Source organism: Juglans microcarpa x Juglans regia, chromosome 5D, assembly GCF_004785595.1.
Source record: "Juglans microcarpa x Juglans regia isolate MS1-56 chromosome 5D, Jm3101_v1.0, whole genome shotgun sequence".
Classification (NCBI taxonomy): domain Eukaryota; kingdom Viridiplantae; phylum Streptophyta; class Magnoliopsida; order Fagales; family Juglandaceae; genus Juglans; species Juglans microcarpa x Juglans regia.
In genome coordinates this window covers 22,037,946-22,057,108 of record NC_054602.1, presented here as the reverse complement: position 1 = coordinate 22,057,108, position 19,163 = coordinate 22,037,946, and the positions used below count along the sequence as shown (strand labels likewise).

The window sequence follows — 19,163 nt, the reverse complement described above, 5'->3', positions numbered from 1 at the left end:
TCAAAGTAAAAAAAAAAAAAGAGAGTAAATGAAATATAAATAATAAAAAAATATTTACAAGATAAACAGTACCTACTACATGTGACGGTTACTGTAGCAAATTGTATTTTAATTTCCTTTTACATAAACAGATTGAACTCATTTTTTGAATAATTCTTTAAATAATTTACATTTCTGGTATAATACGTAAGCCATCGAGAATGTTTAACTAGGCAGTAGGCTAGCAAGGGGGACACGTGTAACAAGTTGTGTTTAGTGAAAACTGAAAACTGGGCAAGTAGGCTAACAAGCTATTTATTCATTATTTTTGTCAACTGTGAGTAACGGCCTAATTGTTATTTAGTTTGCTAATATTGGCTAATCCAATTGTTATTCCATTTTATCATATTCCTAAAAGTTATTTATTTGTTAATTTGCCAGCCTCGACTAACCGTTCAACAGTTTATTATAACCTTGACTAACGCCTAACCTTTATTTTTATTTGATAATCTAATTACCTTAACCTTGATCATCTTGTCATTGTTATCATTTTATTTTATTTTGGTATGGCCTCGTGATGGATTCTTGTAAATTTGTTATCGCTAGGCGAGAATTACATGATACAACATGGGGAGGAATAATGGTCGCTCTGGTTGAACACCTCGACGAGGAATGTAAATAGGGACTAAGTACGAGCGGTAGGTGAGTAATACAGAGAACAAAGCGATCGCCACTAGGCGTGGGTTCTAATTTTTTTAAATAGTGATAAACACACAACATTTTATACAATACTTTTTACAACACATGTTATAAAATAAGGATATTTTTGTAAAATAATGTTAGTTTTATAAGGTATTTTACAAAAATACCTCTCATTTTAAAATATTATTATATAAAGTATTATGTATTTATCATTATTTTTTTTATTTTTTATTTTTTTTAATGGTATTGGGTCGTGACACAAGGTGTCTATCTATTTTTCTTCCATTTAAGACTTTCAACTTGGGGCAACAACTTAAGAGAACTTTTAATTCATATATTTTTCTGTGGAGTCTGTTGCCTTTTCAAATTCCCATAAAATCACGCTTAAACATATATGTTATTATTTATTTGCTTTCACAAAAACCTCAAAAAAGAAATAAAAATACAATAAAACTTATCTTCCTTTTTTTTTTTTTTTCTAAAATTAAAGTTTTAAATTAAAAGATATATTTATAAAAAAGAAAATGCTACTTAGATTGATAAAATTGAACGATTGTAATTTTTTTTATTTAATAGTTAAAAAAATGATTATTAATGAATTAATTTTTTTAAAAATTGTTAAAAGATATTTAAAAAATAATTGAAAGAAAAATAAAAAATTATATTTGCACTTATTGGTACAATGGAGGGGCACCATCATTGGTCTCCCTAACATTGTCCTTATAAAAAAGAAATTTAAATGAAAAACATAGCACGATTATTTGGTGTGGTTATATAAATATGTTAAGAAAAATGAGAATTACTTGATTCCCACAAAAATTCTATTTATAAAAATGATCTTAAATGTGATTTATCAATCAAGTTTATTACGAATTGAAAATTTTTAATTAACCTTTTGCTTAAAAATCTACAATATCATTACTACGTATAACCTGCCTACCATTGATAAAGATAAATAAATTTGTAAGTTAGAAACAAATATTAAGAAAAAACTCGAAAAATGAGAACAAAACCCATCTAAAACCTCCCCTCCCCATTCGGACAATCTATTTCTATGTTCTGCGACACCAATGACGATAATGCTATCATCTCCTCTGCTTCTCCCTCCTCATTCCTTGTTCCTTACTCCGCCCCAATGTCGCCGTTTTCTTTCCTTCAAAGCTTTAAGCGTTTCACTCGTTACCGGCGCTTTTGCTCGCAGAAGAATGATAGGCACCAAAGCTTCCTCCTTCTACACCGTCAAAAGTGACCTCGACTCCGTCAACATCGCCGAAGACGTCACCCAGGTTACCTTTTTCCCCACTAGTTTAACAGGGTTATCCCTTTTGGTGGGAACATTTCCATTTGAAGGAATGAATGTGTCCTTGGAATTGATAATATTTGTGCTCAGAAAAGTGGAGCTTCTTCGTTTACGGCTTAATATTCTTTTTGTTTGAAAACTCTACTTTTTTTTACCATAGTACTTGTATTTGTCGAACATTCAAAACTATCAACGTCATTGGCTTTGCTCCTCAATTAATCTTGATAGATTAATTTTTTTTTCTTCAATTTTTCCTATTCTGAAAAATGTGTTCTGTTTATGTATTTTTTGAAACAAGTTCAAATTCTGTACTCATGGGTCGGGAATAATATCAGTGAAGTGCTGTAAAAAATGTTTCTGGTATTGGAAATTCAGTAACAGTTTGCTCAGACAAGAAAATGTTGTTGTTATCAATTAATTCTTAATATGTAACTAGTTTTGAAGTGTTAGGGTATGTTTGGACACTCGGAGTATTTCAGATTTTGTGAATAGTAATGAAATGGTTTGAGTAAAGATGTTTTATTGGGGTTTGGGCAATGAGAGAAAAAGTTGAATACAAATATTATAAAGTTAAAAATTGTTTGAATATAGGTTTTTAATATTATTTTTGTTTTGGAGTTTGTAACAGTTGTATTGATTTTTGTGTTTTGTTTTTAAGGTTGTAAAAGTTGTATTAGTTTTTTTTGTTTGGATAATGATTAGGTAATGATTAGATGAAAAATTTGAAAAGCTGAAAATTTAAAATTAAAATGTGTTTTGTGCTTGAGTGATGCTTGGGAATGAAATTATGAAAAGTTTTGAAAATTTTGAGTATTTTGAGAACTCTTTGCCTGTCCAAACATGCCCTTAATGTTAGGAAAAACTAATCACGTTTCAAGTTTTTACTAATGTGAGTAAATTTGTTTAATAGTTGATTGGGAGAACGCCAATGGTGTACCTCAACAAAGTTACACAAGGCTGTGTAGCTAATATAGCGGCAAAACTTGAATCTATGGAACCTTGCCGAAGTGTGAAGGACAGGTAATGGCATTTCATGCTGTGTCCAAACTCTTTGTTGGATTATGTACTCTTCAATCCAATCATCTGATGGTACACCATCCATCAGAGGATTGGATTCTTTTTTTATCCATACAACTTAGGGACATGGCTGGTCCTGTAGCAGTTTTCTTTACAAGTAAAGTCGGTCATCTGGTAGCTAATCAAATTATTAATGGAACCAAAGGCTCCTGTTAATAAGTAATAGATGCTTTACGAAAAACTTTGTTCTGCATGTTTCCGACAGTTCCTTATCATCTGATAACTGAAGATACACAACCAACAAACTGACTTTAGTGTTATATGTCGACATTTCAGAATTGGTTATAGTATGATATCTGATGCTGAGGATAGAGGGGCAATCACTCCTGGGAAGGTAAGTATTGTCCTGGCTCACAGCTGTAATATGAAAATTTTTGGTATATCGATCAATATGTCTCCTGTTATTCTGAAGTTTCCTTTCAGTTCGTCTTATTTTTGTTTCTGTAATTATGCAGACTATATTAGTTGAACCAACTAGTGGAAATACAGGACTTGGTATTGCTTTTGTTGCTGCAACTAAGGGATATAAACTTATAGCAACAATGCCTGCATCCATAAATGTTGAAAGGAGGGTTCTTTTACGTGCATTTGGTGCGGATGTTGTTTTGACTGACCCAGAGAAGGGTCTGAAAGGGGCTGTAGATAAAGCCGAACAGATTGTTCTCAGCATGCCAGATGCTTATATGTTTCAACAGTTTGATAATACTGCTAATACCAAGGTTTTCTTCTGTTTCTTAACCTGAAAGATGACATTTAAAGATTTTGTTGAACATAATTACTTTTACAAATTTATATGTAGTATTCCTTTCATAAAATTACATTTTCAGCCATATACTAATGTTTTTTAACTTGCACCCCAAACTACCGAAGGTCTCAATTTGTACCATTGGTGAAAATCTGACCATTAAGATGAATAAAATTGGGCACCTGGCACAATTTTAACTGTCGAAACTTTATCAAGGGTGCAAATTGAAACTTTTAGTAGTTTGGGATGCAAAGTGAAAAACATGTGGTAGTTTTGTGGGTGAAAGGTTTCCCCCTTATTTTATAGGTAAACCTAAAAAAATATGTCAATACAGGATTGTTCCTAAGACCTTACGCTTCTTTGTGTATATATTTTTGATCAGGGTGAGGTCAAAAAACATATATTAGATATGCAATGGTCTTACACCAAATGGCATCTCCTCCCTCATATACTAGGGTGAGGTGATAGGCATATATGCAAATGTAATGCAATATAATATGATTGAGATTTTATTAAAATCCTCATGCATGAATTACAGGTACACTATGAAACCACAGGGCCCGAGATATGGGAGGATACTATGGGTAGTGTTGACATCTTTGTTGCTGGGATTGGCACTGGTGGCACTGTTACAGGCACTGGGCGTTACCTGAAAATGATGAGCAAAAGCATAAAGGTTGGATTAGTCTTTTCTGAAGAAATTGGAAAATGATTCGCGTGTTAATAAAATTATGTGTTATATATATAGGCCAAAATAACTTATGCAGACTTCTTCTCATTCTGTTCTGTTACATTGTTTGTTTCCTCATTTTTTCCCTGTTTTCTGCTTTTTCTTTGGTTTTTCTCTCTTCATTTTTCACTCTACTCTAGTTCATGGTTTCTGGATATATACACATGCAAAGATACACAGAAAAATAATAATCTTGCTTGCACTGACAAATCTTATGATATCATACTGACAGATATTGCTTGCACAGTAAGTAGATTGTTAAAATTTGTTGGTTTATGGTGACTGTTGGTGAGAAAATCACACCAATTTTCATGAACTCTGCACTACTTTTCTACTTGCTTGCCAATGGACTACAGCCTGAACGAAGGCACATATTATATACCAAGTCCTTCCTATCTCCAAGATGCAGTAGCCAAAATTTATATAACATATGCTAGAGGGGTCTGTATTTGGATTTATCTACATTGTAAACAACAGAATCTTGCATTACATGTTTCCTGCCAAAAAGGCAGGGGCGGTGGAGATGGACTTCTGTCCTATCAGTTTGGTCAGTGGGGTCTACAAGATCATTTTGAAGGTTCTTGCCAACCGTTTGAGTGTGGTGATGGAGAAAATTATATTGAAGTCTCAGAATGCATTCATTAGGGGGAGACAAATCCTTAATTCGGTTTTAATTGCTAATGAATGCTTGGAAAGCAAAATTAGAGAGGGAGTTCCTGGCATTCTTGTCAAGCTGGACATGGAAGAGGCTTTTGATCATATTAATGGGCAGTTTCTTTTATATTTACTTGGGAGATATGGTTTTGGAGAGAAATGGTGTGCGTGGATCAGACATTGCATCTCGACGGTCAGATTCTCCATTTTGGTGAATGGCTCCCCGGCTGGTTTCTTTAATAGCTCTCGAGGTTTGAGGCAAGGAAATCCCTTGTCTCCTTTTCTCTTCATACTTGTCATGGATGCTTTGAGTAGAGTGATTGAAACAACTGTTGATGGAAGTTTTTTGTCAGGTTTTTCGGTGGGGGACTCTCATGGTAGCGTAAAGGTCTCTCATCTCCTTTTTGCTGTTGACTCTGTTATTTTCAGCGACTCTCATCTCCTTCAATTTTATTTTTGAGAAATTCTGAGGGGCTTGTATCGGACCATAGGTCATACCAAAACTTGATTCTAGACCCATCGCCCACCTCAAACCGAGTGTATCTAGAGAATGTCCGCTACCCCTCTTCTTATGTGCTTCCAAAGCCCCACCCCATATGGTCCACTCACCTCATCTGTGCACCATCAACCCCAATCCTCACCAAATCTTGAATCGATGATGGTCCTTCATAAGGCCCCCCTTTCTAATTGGTGCTTCCATAACCATTTTCCCAATAAAGCCCTATTAAAAGCCAAGATATTGCGAATTCCCAAGCCTCCTTCTAAGATTGGAAAGCATACCGTGGACCATTTAACCATATGGAATTTAAAATCATCATTCATCCCTCCCCATAAAGTCACATTTTAGCTTTTCCATACGGTGAGCCACCTTCGTGGGAAGAAGGAATGGGGACAAGAAATAAGTAGGCAAGTTGGAAAAGGGTGCTTTTGATCAAAATTATCCTTTCGTCTATGGACAAGTACATTCTCTTCCAACTAGCCAACCTTTGCTCCATTTTTTTCAAGAGCCTCATCCCATATAGCCTTTAACTTGAAAGAAGCACCCATAGGGAGGCCAAGATACTTCATTGGCAAGGATAAAGCTTTACACCTTAGAATGAGAGCCAAGTTCTCCACATTAGGAGCATTTATCACTCAGACCATGTCTAACTTTTCTAAATTTATGTAGTTCTCCACACTAGTATGAATAAGGGGTTGTTTGGATTGAGAGAGCCTCTCAACACATCTTATCTCATCTCATCTAATTATTACAACTTTCTCAAACTCCCATACAAAATATAATAAACAATTCAACTTTTTCAAATCCCAAAACAAAAATAATATTAAAAAATAATATCCTAACAATATTTTATTCAACTTTCAACTTTCATTTAATCTCAACTCACTATCCAAACCTCCCCTAAATTAGCCTGCATAACTCCTCTCTTTCCAACTTTATGATCCATCTTAATAGGAATATCATTAGACTTGACTTCCAGTATCATCTCTTCCTTGAGTAACTTTATTGATATTTATTTGAAGGATATAAGAGCTTTTGGCTCAAAATAAAAAGGAGCTAGGTTAAACGTGTGTGTATGCATGCGCGCTCTTGGACAATATGGGATTTTGGACTGGGTGATTCACTATCCAAACAAATTAGCAGAGACATATATTTTTCTGAAAAACAGATCCTCTGTTTGATGGTTAAGTTGAGAGTTTTCATTGTTTTTGGTAGATTTACTTCATCACAAGGGAAATGGGTCATTTAGTGACATTGTTATTGTAAACAGGAAATGGCCAAGACATTCTAGTCTGGATTCGTTTATTTAAGAAATATACTAAAGTGAGTAAGTGCTTTTACTAAGTCAATTAAAGTCACACAACTATAATGGAATTTTTAAGTGGCACGTCTTGCAGGACCTTTAAATTTGAATGGCTTCATCATATGCCTATTCAATCAGCAAGTGAAATTTAGCTGAAGCAGATAAGTTTTCTCTAAACATATAATGGTTGAAGCAAATAGAAAATGAACATAGTGGTGATTGGCTGAAACAGTTAATTTAGTTTCTTAAAAGCATGTTTGCAACTGTGCTTTCTTATTCAAAGGGAAGATTTGGCCTTGCCAAGAACATGAATCAATGTCTACTAAATCTTTTTACATTTAAAAGAATTGGCGTATTAAAAGTACAGAATGACCATCACAAACTTTATCAGTAAGACAATTGTAGCTCTAACCTTAACAGATTAAATATATATAAAAGAATTTTCTGACACCACAATATAGCATTCATCTCTACTTGATGATAAATAAAGCATCTGCACTCAGATATATCTGCATTTTGCTTTAACTCGAAGTTCAGAGTGTTATATTTCACAAACCGGAACTCAAATTCTAAAATTTGTAACTGCTATCGTTTGAAATGTGGTATAATTATCACTGGAAATTACACTTTTCACCACATCCACCCGTTTTTCACTTTGCCCCCTTATTTACAAGTTCCAGTTTGCAACACTACTAATTGCTTTCACTTTGCACTCCCATTCAAATCTATACACTAAGTTTTTTTCGCGTGGTCAATCTTTTCCTTCATCTTAACGATTAGATCTTAAGCAAGGGTGTAAATTGAAAAATATGTCATTTAGGGTGCAAATTGAAACTTTTTGTTGTTTAGGGTGCAAGTGAAAAAAGTGGTTGTTTGTTGTTTTTTTATGGGGATACATGGATGTATCTCTCAAATCTAATTTATCTTGTTGATTGTTTTTACAGAAATGTTCTGTTTCCTTTAATCTTGATTTCTTGTTTCTGGATGACTGAATGCTATATTTTTCTTTGCTTAGATTGTTGGTGTTGAACCTGCAGAGAGAAGTGTAATATCGGGAGGAAACCCAGGTGGAAACCATAGAAATTTCTTGCTTTTTTTTTTTTTTTTTCAAAAAAGAAAAAATTAATCAACTCAATTTTCTTTTTTCGTTTATGCTTTAAAAAAGATGTGTGGCTTTCTGCTTATTGAATGCAAGGCCTTTGTGCAGGTTATCTGCCAAGCATTTTGGATGTTAAAATTCTGGATGAGGTCATCAAGGTAAGGAAAATTTCTATTTTTTTTTTGCTTTGTTTTTGCATCTCTGTAAGTTTTTTTTAGTAAAATCTTTTAATAGAGAGAGAAATACTTAACCAGGGAGTATACAATAGGTTCTCCTAAAGATGGCTAGCAAAAGTTTAGTAAATCAAGCAATTCTAAATAGGTAGAAATATTACCAGGAGCAAATATCCAATCATACAAAGATCTCTAGAATAGAATCTAGGCACATTCATTGCGAGGTCATTCTAGTCTTTTTTTATAGGTAAAATAAGATTTTATTGACGGATGAAAAAATAGGTGTAGCCCAAGTACACATGACACATACAATGAGAACACCTAGATACAAGTTAGGAACTAGCAATGCTGCCCACACTCATTTCTAATATTTTTCCACAACCCCACTCCATATGCAGTCTTAACCTTCAGCTTACGAACTCCCAACCCTCTACTAGAAATTGGAAAGCCAACCTTGTCCCAATTGATAAGATGGAACTTGGCCATGTCCCTAATTCCTCCCCACAAAAAGAGAACGGAAAATATTTTCAACACGATCTGCCCCACCTATGGGTAAGGAAAATAAAGATAGAAAGCATGTTGGGAGTTTAGAGAGTGTGCTTTTGATTTCTTCCCCCTTATGACAAATAGACCCTTTTCCAACCTGCCTTCTCTTAATCTGCTCTATCACACCACACCATTTCAAATACCTTTTGCCTTATAAGTAGCCCCCAAAGGGAGGCCAAAGTATTTTATGGGTGTATTTCATGGGTAGTGAAGCAACCTTGCAACCCAAAATGCTTGCCAGGCTTGGAATATTTCTCATGGCGCCCACCGGAACCAATTTGGACTTCACAAGATTCAGTTTCAATTTGCACAGCTTCAAAGCAAAACAAGAGTAAGAGTGCCCTCAAAGATTGAATGTGGCCAAGATTTGTCTTACAAAAAAACAACGTACCATCTACAAAAAGGAGGTGAGAAATATTGACAGAACCAAAGTTAGTGCTTCCCACTGAAAAGCCTGAAAGAAAACCACCTCAAACAACAGCTTCTAGCATGTGACTAAGTGTATCCATAATGATAACAAAGAGAAAAAGGAATAGGGGGTCCCATTTTCTCAGCTCCCGAGAACTGTTAAAGAAACCCACCAGAGAGCCATTCACCAAAATTGAGAATCATACTGTGGATATGCAATTCTTAATACAAGAACACCATCTCTTCCTGAGTCCACATCTCCCAAGAAGGTAATACAAAAAATCACAATTTACATGATCATATGCATTCTCCCTATCTAATTTGTATAATATACCTAACATTCTAGCTTTGATTCTACTATCCAAACATTCATTGGTAATGAGAATGAGTCCAGAATTGGTCTCCCTTTGACGAAAGCACGAAATCATTCCGGGGCTTCAAAATAATTTTCTCCATAACTGTGCTCATGCAAATTGGCAAGGACTTGGATATAAACTTATACATTAAAAAAACTAGTGAGGCGATAATCCTTCACATCCAAAGCCCTAATTCTCTTTGGGATAAGAGCTATAAAAGTTGTATTAAGGCTTTTCTCAAACTTCTGGTAATAATGAAGTTAATGAAAAATTACTCCCTCACAATGTCTCAACAAGCCTGGAAAAAAGCCGTGGAGAAACCATCCAAAGTTCCAAACTAGGAGCTTTGTCCTTAGCCATCCCACCAATCACATTTTGAACTTCTTCCACCTCAAACAGTCTTTCCAACCAATTGGGACTCAGAAGTTCAATAGACTCAAAGGTTGAGTCCCAATTAGTTGGAAAGGTTGTTTGAGGTGTCCACCATAAGCTGAGTCCACCACAGGTGTCCACCACCTGGTTTGCGTGAAGATAAGCTGTGATGGACACCTGCAGGTAAGGGTACCTTTTCGGTTCGCTCCTTCTATAAGTCCCTTACTTTGCTCCCAAACACTCATTTCCCTTGGAGAAGATTGTGGAGGAATAATGCGCCTCCCAAAGCACTATTTTTCACTTGGACAGCGGCCCTGGGTAAGATCCTGACTACTGATAATCTGCGGAAGCGCCGAGTAATTATTCTAGAATGGTGTTGTATGTGCAAGAAAGCTGGAGAGACGGTGGATCATCTTTTGTTACATTGTGAGACAGCTAGAGCCTTACGGAGCGAAGTGTTTAGTTGACTCGGGTTAAACTGGGTGATGCCTGCTATAGTGGTAGAGTCATTGGCTAGTTGGGTAATGCCGGGTGGTGCGCCACATATCAAAGCTGTGTGGAAGATGGTTCCTATCTGCATTATGTGGTGTGTATGGCGAGAGCGTAACGAGCGAACATTTGAAGACAAGGATCGGACAATAAAGGAACTTAGAGCTTTATTTTTCCGCACCTTATTTCTTTGGCTATTGCTATAGATTTTAATGGCCTAAATGTACATGATTTTCTTGTTTCTTTTATAGCAAACTAGATAGGTTTTATCTCTTGTATACTACCTTGTGTAGTTGGGCTATGCCTATTCCTATTAATACTATCGTTTACTTACATAAAAAAAAGTTCAATAGACTTGAAGGCTAAACCATCAAATTTAGGCCTCCAAGTAAATTACTCTAAGTAGTCCTTTTGGGTGATATGGTTCTTGATCTCGGCATGATTTGATAGGAGCATGATTGTCAATGTGAAGCATCTTAACGGCATTGCTACTCCGATGAGATTTTTTTTTATTGGCACTGGGTGCCCAGAACAAAGTCCCGACTCAGGCCTCGGCAAGGAGTTTCTTGCAAGCGTACATTGGGTAAGTCAAGGAGGAATTCCCCCAGTCCGATGGCCCTTAGAAATTGTTTGCACCCAAGAATTCGAATCTTAGACCTGGAGGGAGCAAACCACCAAAAGCAAGGCTCTTCTTACCACTTGATCCAACCCCTACGGGTTCCTCCAATGAGAATTGGTGACCCAATGAAAGATCTTGGAGCACATATCCCCTTCTTCCAGCAATAGAGTTTCAGATTTCTGTCTCCACAAAATCTTCAGTAAGAGCACCTTCTCTAACTCTAAAGTAATATAAATTTTCCTTGAATCTCCTAAACCGAAAGTGCACCAATCTCCTCCGTACCCTCCAAACCTCGCAATTCCTCAAATAGAGCCTTTGTTTGACTATCTACATTCCCAAAGACATCCACATTCCACGTCTTTTGGTCCTTTTCATAGCTTTGAGCTTACCAGCCAAATATAAAACTCATAGGGCCCTCAATCTGATAACATTACCACCATTGTCTCACATTTTCCATAAATCCATCAGCTTTTAACCACATTTTTAAACTTGAAATATCTGTGGCCCTCATGGATACCCCCACAATCCAGCTGATAGTGTTGATAAAAGTGCACTTAAAAGTGTGCTTAAGTGCAAAGTGTATAGTGCCAAGGATGAAGCGCTTTGCTTACCAAAACTGCATATTCAAAAGCTACTTGAAGTGTGCTTTTTGACGCTTTTTGTGTGAGCTCGAAGTGCAAAAAAGCATGATTTCGTAATTAGATTAAAAAAATTATAAAATATCATTTCAAGACCCAGAAAATGATGTAAGCAAATATTCTTAAATATTTATAGTTGAGATGTTGAAGATCATTTACATACCATGGCGCCACATGTTGTCAGATGTGATGTATATGCTTTGAACTTGATATAATAGTCCAAGTTGGCTTTCTAGATGGATTGATAATTGATTACGTTAGAATAGAAGTCACTACCTACAATTCTTGAGCTTTTTTGGTCATGGCCTCTTCGGTATATTTTGATTCAACCATGTACTTTAATTTGATTGTGGGTATTAAATAATTATTGTTATTATTATATTTTTGATGAGTGGCTATCAAGTATCATTGTGTATATCAAGCAAAGCACAAGAGAATTATGTAAAAATGCCCTGTTTAAGTAAAGCTCGGCCACCATGTGGGTAGCCTAGTTTTGGCCACGCTATGGTGGCCATTCCAGTCTTTTGTTTTTGATTTGTTCTTTTAAGTTCGATAAATCTAAATAAAAATATTTTTTATTAACAAAATTTAATTATGATTATTTAAAAAATATGTTTTAATTCTTTTTAAAAATTTAAGTTGGCACGTGGAATTTTGTGAAGCTGTCACTTATTTTGTTTAGCATTAATGGACAGCAGAATCAACAAAGGGTCCTCTTTCTAATTAATTCACGCCACATGGGATTATTTCTCACAAAACTCTATGGGATCTTAAACATAGTGCCCCATAGCACAAGGGGGTTTGACCAAAATTTCCTAAATTTATGTATTTTGTTGATTTATTGATATTGTGTTTTATTACTCTTAACTATTGAGGTAATTAGAGTAATAAAACTCTCCAACCTGCATGACCCAAAGCTTAGGAACCACATCTTTTTGTTCATTCATACTAATTATCATACTTTGGGGCCTTGGCCTTGGGGTATCATTCCCTTCAAGGTCCAAGATTCGACACCTCATGGGTGCAAACAATCCTTTGGGGCCACACTCCCTGGTGAAAAGCCAGCGATTTAACCAGTTCCATGTAGGAAAACTTCCGAGGGTGCGGTGCATGAGACTGGGGTTTACTCTGCAAGGGTGGGTCCGAAGGGCCTTGCCTTGGAGAGGTTCCCCGACATAAAAAAAAAAAAAAAAGAAAAAAAATTATCTTACTTTGGATAAAGTACGAACATATATATATATGTTGTATTTATTTATTATATGGTTGTGATTGATATCAGTTGTGCTTTTCATTTTGCACCTTAAGTATTCCTTGAGTTGATTTTGTCATCAAAACAGTTTATAATTGACTGGAAAACGTTTACTATGTCTTGCTAGATTTGAGTTATCACCAGCTTAATGGAGTGTTCCCATTCATTTTATAATAATAGTCTGTCTTTCTGATCACTTACTGAGATACATGATTTTTCCTGGATTATAGTTTGGAAGTACTCTACACCTTGCAGAAAAATGTTGTTGTTTTTTTATTTTTATTTATTTTTATTAGTGCTTTCAGATGGTTAAAAATCTACCAGCTCTTTATATATATATATATATATAAATATATAGATATATATAAATCTACCAGCTCTTTGCCACTATTAAATGGAATCCTTCTATTATTGTTCAGTCCTTTTAACTTATTGTAACACCTATTTTAAATATTATTTTATGCTTTTGATCACTAGAAGCAAGGGGACTAGCATCTATCTTCTGTCTTCGTTCACCCTTACCGTTATGGATGTGAAGACTTGTCTTTTAACATTTCCAAATAGATTCTAAAATACTAAAGTAATTTGCCTCATTAGCTGCTTTTTAAAAATCATTTTCTCAGGAGCCATTTGTCAAATAACATATATATATATATATATATATATATATATATATATATATATACCGGTAAAGATTACCCAGATTTAATCGGCGGTTATGAGGTGATGGATCCAAATAGCATTGGATCTATGGCATTGAACTTTAAGGTCTTAATCTTTACCAGCATGTTCTTCTGCAGCTCCTGCAACTTGTCTCCTGCAGGTCTTTTCCTGCAACTAAGGCTCATAACAGCGAGCTATGGGGTGCAAGATTAAATACCTAATAGGTTAAAAAAGGAATATAATGGAAATGAGAAATATGTCAGATTCGTCTCATTCTTAATATGACAGTCTCCTATTGTGAAGTTATTTGTTTTCAAATCTTAGTCACATGAATTATCTCATATGAAATTTCTTGAACAAACTTGTAGGTTACCAATGTTGAAGCTGTTGAAATGGCAAGGAAATTGGCATTGGAGGAAGGTTTGCTGGTAATATATGAATATTTGTCACTGTAGAACATTTAGAAAAGTACCAATCCACAGAACTACTTCAGTCTAGTTTCAAACCAATTTGAAATATGGACCAGTTCACTTTTGAACTAGTTTTGGTTTATATGCAGTTTTTATGACACTTATCAAAAAAAAAAAAGAAAAAGAAAAAAGCAGTTTTTATAAACTGAACACTAATTACATTTGTCTGTTCTGCTCGTATGTTTGCCCTAATTTCAATGCAAAAACTGCAAATCAGGAACCGTCTTAATGTTATACAAACTTTGACAAGCCTAAAAAGTTAAAGAAAATTATATTATTTATAGCAGGGTAAGTTAGCAAATATCCCCTAAAAAGTTTTCTTCTTTCATCGTTTGTTCCTGCATATTTCCTATCCTTGTTCCCTCTTCCGATTAGCATGGCCATTCGAGAAGAGAAGCTATAGCAGGACTTCTTCTGGAGCAACCTGGGCATAGAGTTCAAATTTCACCTAGTAATCTGAGCCAGGGTGTGCTATTCGATTTGCAAGGGAGGTTTGGGAGTTTAAAACTTGTTTTTGTTTAATCGGCCCTTATATGGAAGTAGCTATGGCGTTTCCACATGAGAGGGAGGCCATTTGAAAGGCCGTAAAGAACTCTAAATTTGGTTGTGCTTGGGGCGAGTGATGTTCTAATGAGGTAGAAAGGCAAAATGAGGTGGCGTTATGAAAAATGATTTGTACAGTCCTATGGTGTATATAGTATGTGGTAAATGATTTGTACAATCCTAAGATGTGCAAGTCTCGAGCAGTCCCTTTGAAAAAAAGTGGGGCACACTTGGGACCCCATATAAAAAAGCCCACTTTTTCATGGGTGGGTCTTAACTTTTTTTTTTTTTTAAAAGGGACTGTGCGGGTCTTATACACGCTGGAGTTGTATCTAGCATTATTCCTATAGTACTGCAATGCGTAGGAGGCATCAGTGACTCTTTTATTGGACTTACCCAGTGGCTTCCCTAGTTAGAATATTAGCTTTTCTTGCGTGGCCCATAGTTTTTCCTTATAGCTTAGGATAGTAACTCCTTCCTTTGGATGGGGGTTTGGCTGAATAAAGCACTTTGAGAGCAGCTTTCTTTGATTAGAAAGTTTCCTCAGGGAAGACCCTTATTATGGATAATTCAAGAAACATCATATATTGTGACAGAGTCGTGTTATATGTACAGAAAGAGTGGGAGATTCTGTTGACCACTTTTTACTTCATCATGAGATTTCTAGTGCCTTAATAGAGTGATTTTTTCAGTTGGTTGGCTTGGCATGATTTGGGTTGTGCCATACAAATAGTAGACTATTTTTCCAATTCGAGAGTGTTATACGCAAAAGTGATGATGCTACCCATTTGTCTAATTCAAGGCTTGAAAAAACAATTTGATTCAAGCTGATTCAAATACGAACCGATTTTAGTGAACACTTTGAATTGTTCACTGAGCCGGTTCAATCAATCGATTCAGACCGATTTGAACCGATTCAAAATTGTATTTATTTTTAAGTTGTCTAGCAACTGGGTTTTTCTTTTAATTTTTTGTACAAAAATATGACAGAACTAAATATATATATTAACTTTTTCATCATTTTATTCAATAAGAATTGTAGAAAAATTGAAAAATAAAACATTTAGTTCTTTATTTTTTTTAGTTGAACAAAAAATTAAGGAGATGAATGAGTATTTTATATTAAATTTATGGTTGTGCATAAAATACTACATTTTCCATGTGTTTATAACTTAATGGTCTTTATATTTTTCGTATATAAGGCAAAAAAAAGTCGACTATTGAGGTTAAATACATAAATTACATTCTATGAAACTATTTAGATTCCTATCATATTTTTATTGAAACTAGTCAATAAATTTATATTTTATACTCTTTTATACATGATATAAAATACTTGAATTGCATCAAATATGATTTTTAATACTTATCAACATTGAAATATCTGATTCAAAATTTTCATGAATTGCCTTATTCATTGAATCTGTCCTTACCCGATTCCGATTTTTCGAGCCTTGGTCTAATTTGCTATCTTCCAAGGAGAAGAGATATAGAGATTTGATGATCACGAGTGAATGGATCTTAAATTTTTTTTTTCCCAATACTTTCTTCCTTTGGGCAGCTTCTATAGATTTTAATGGATTTGTTTCTCTCTTTTTATTTCTTGATTGGTGTTCATCTTTGTATATTCCCATGTACTTGGGAAATGTCTTTTAGTTGTTTTTTTGATAAATTCTACATTTACTGGGCCATAAACTATCTTTTTTATTTAATGGCTAGGAGATTAACTTCAGGCAAAAGAATTGATCTCCAGTGATTTTTCCTTTTTTTTATAATTATTAATTTTTTCACTTGTGGGAAGCCTATTTCTAAGGTGCCATGTAGATTTAAACTTCATCTTCTGTTCTTTTTTTTAAGCTAGCTGGCTATCACAATGTCACTGCAATTGTGAAATGACATCCTCTCTCCTCTCTTTAATCTTTAACCTGGTTTGATAATTTAATATTTACTACCTTTACCCAGGTTGGTATATCATCAGGAGCTGCTGCAGCGGCTGCAATAAGTTTAGCAAGAAGGCCTGAGAATGCTGGAAAACTTATTACAGTGAGTGCTTATAAAAATTATTTGGCAGTGATTGAACATATTACTAATGTTACTTTTTTTTTTTTTGTTTTTTGAATCAAAGAACTTCGTATATTTCATCTATCAAGAGAATAACCAGTACAATTTAAATCCTTACAAACTTGTAAAAAAATAAATTCTGGACATTCATCTATCCGTATCTGATCTTGTTCTATACTTGGAGCATTTTTAGCAAGCAAATGAGCCACCCTATTTCCTTCTCATCCTATATACTGCACTTCCCAGACATTTCTTCCTTTCAGTATTGCTTTGATATCCTCAATAATGTGGCCTCCATATGACAAGTCCTCCTCCTCACTACTAATGTTACTAGAAGTATGGTATGGAACATTCAGTATATATAGAATCATTCAGCATCACCAATCTTCTCACGAGCTCATGAGTTGGAGATACATTTTTAACACTTTTATTTTATCATGACATGTCCATTGAAGGTTATATTTCCAAGCTTTGGTGAGAGGTACATTCCCACTGTTCTTTTTCATTCTATCCATGAAGAAGTAAAAAACATGCCACAGAGATAGCTTGAAACTGTTCCAGAAATTGAGCCTACCGGAGAATTGAGTATTCTAATACAGCGGAATGGAAAAGATGCAACCGTATTCTTGTAATAGGTAAATACTTTTCTTGGTTACACTGATCAAGTATACTCAATCATCCAAAAAAGAAAAAATAGAAAAGTTGGATTTTAAGTCGGAATTCCTAGGTCAATTAATTTTTTAATCCTTTTGCTGAAGCAATTTTTCTTTGAAGGCACAGTGATGGGAGGCTAGGTTTATAGCAATGCAAGGGTCGGCTGAATTTACACCAAATTACTCTTGAACTTTTCTTTTGGATTTTTCGCTTGGCCTTGCATTTTGTATTCATTTTTGCCTTTTCATTTTACTCCAAGAACAATTTTTTAAGTATTGTTTATGCATATTGGTTGACTTGTAGTTCAACTGGTATGTTCTCAAAAAGGGAAGATGAGGTCGTGGGTTCTAATCCCCACATTTGTAGAAAAAAAAAGTCCGTCGTTATTGGAACATTAGCAGCAAAATGTGGATACTGAGATGGATGAAGGATGATCTAAAGCGTAGCAAAGGAACTCTTAACATTTCTTTCTACCAATTAGGCCTGTAAATGGTTCAATTTTTTATCTGTTGAGAGACTGATGCAATCGGAACTTATTAGTGAAATTCTGATCTGATTGGATCCAATATCTGCCAGAGATATTTATAGTTCCCATTTATTTCTGACTCCTAATTATTTGATCAATTTGTCTGGCACTTATTTACTTTTGAGCTCGAGCCGAGCATCATGTTGTAGTTAATGTTATCAAATAAACAAATCCAGTTCCATTTTTTTTTTTTTTTTTTTTTTGAGGTTGAAATTGGTTCTGCAGACTAAGTGCATTTAAGGAACTCGGTTTTTCTTGAAACAAAGTGAATAATAAATCAAGCGAGAACGTTAATTTATCTATGTCCAAGAACAATAGGAGGATGAAATTTTTAACAAAGCTGTCCTGCCCTTGATAAGGAAAGGAGTGTTTTGGACTGCCCTTAAATTAATTTCAGCATGGGATGTGTTGAGGTTTAAATAGCCTAAGCCATGATGGGTTCGTTTAAATTTGCATTTTGTAACACGTGCTAGAGCTATCTTTCGTACTTATTCACGTATATGGTTTCGTGTACACACACACACACACATATATATATATATATATATATATAAATGAAATGTTAAGAGACTAGATGTAACGCCCCCCCGTACCCGGAAGCGTCGGAGAATTACTACCTGTAACTTGCAAACTTGCCTTTCCAAGCACCTAAAACTCCAAGGGCATCATAAATATAGCACACAATCTATTTTCAAAAAAATTATAATACAAACTTCATAAGTCATCATTTCAAAATAACATAAATCAAGGGGTCCACAAATTTTCAATAATCTCAACGAAATTAAACGATACATCTTTAAATCTCAATAGGTCCAAACAACTCAAAGTACTTCAAATACTTAAGTTATACCCTTCTACTAACAATGAGACTCGACCTTCTATCCATATCTAACCAAGCTTCGATTTCGAATCCTGACCCCCAGCTGGGTAATCAATGTCATATGAAAATATATGAAAATAAGGAGTAAGTTATCCACAACTCAATAAGCAGAGAACATATACTAATATGTAAACATGAGCCATTTTTAGAAGATTTGGTATGCATAAATAAAACATTTCATTTTTACATGCACATCTCGAAATGTGTTACCAGAAAAATCAGAGCAACTTTTCAATCTTTTCATATTCATAAACCATTTTCATATTAAAAAAAAAAAAAAAAAACCGCTTTGGCATAACATAACTGCACATCTCCATCGTATCATGTCATATCGTATCATAGTATGTTATATACCATGTTTAACCCCCGTAGTAGGGTTGTGCTATCCCCGGTGGTCAAATCAGGCATTATCATGTTGTGAAACCTTT

At 34.8% G+C, this 19,163-nt stretch overlaps 1 protein-coding gene across 6 annotated transcripts; it reads left to right on the top strand.

Annotated features, from left to right (window-relative positions):
* Nucleotides 1–1,686: 1,686 nt before the first annotated feature.
* Nucleotides 1,687–17,892, top strand: LOC121265831 (putative inactive cysteine synthase 2). Of its 6 annotated transcripts, none has more exons than XR_005940709.1 (11): nucleotides 1,690–1,967; nucleotides 2,892–3,001; nucleotides 3,335–3,392; nucleotides 3,514–3,777; nucleotides 4,342–4,479; nucleotides 8,005–8,056; nucleotides 8,197–8,246; nucleotides 13,970–14,029; nucleotides 16,577–16,657; nucleotides 17,131–17,310; nucleotides 17,633–17,892. XR_005940709.1 is itself a non-coding variant. In XM_041169497.1 (10 exons), the coding sequence occupies exons 1-10, from the start codon at nucleotides 1,752–1,754 to the stop codon at nucleotides 17,218–17,220; spliced, it is 1,119 nt and encodes a 372-aa protein (XP_041025431.1). In that variant the 5' UTR covers nucleotides 1,690–1,751; the 3' UTR covers nucleotides 17,221–17,892. The 6 variants fall into 6 exon arrangements, 3 of the variants coding, with proteins under 3 accessions (XP_041025432.1, XP_041025433.1, XP_041025431.1); XR_005940708.1 differs by having other exon boundaries at nucleotides 17,456–17,892; XR_005940707.1 differs by having other exon boundaries at nucleotides 17,450–17,892.
* Nucleotides 17,893–19,163: the final 1,271 nt, after the last annotated feature.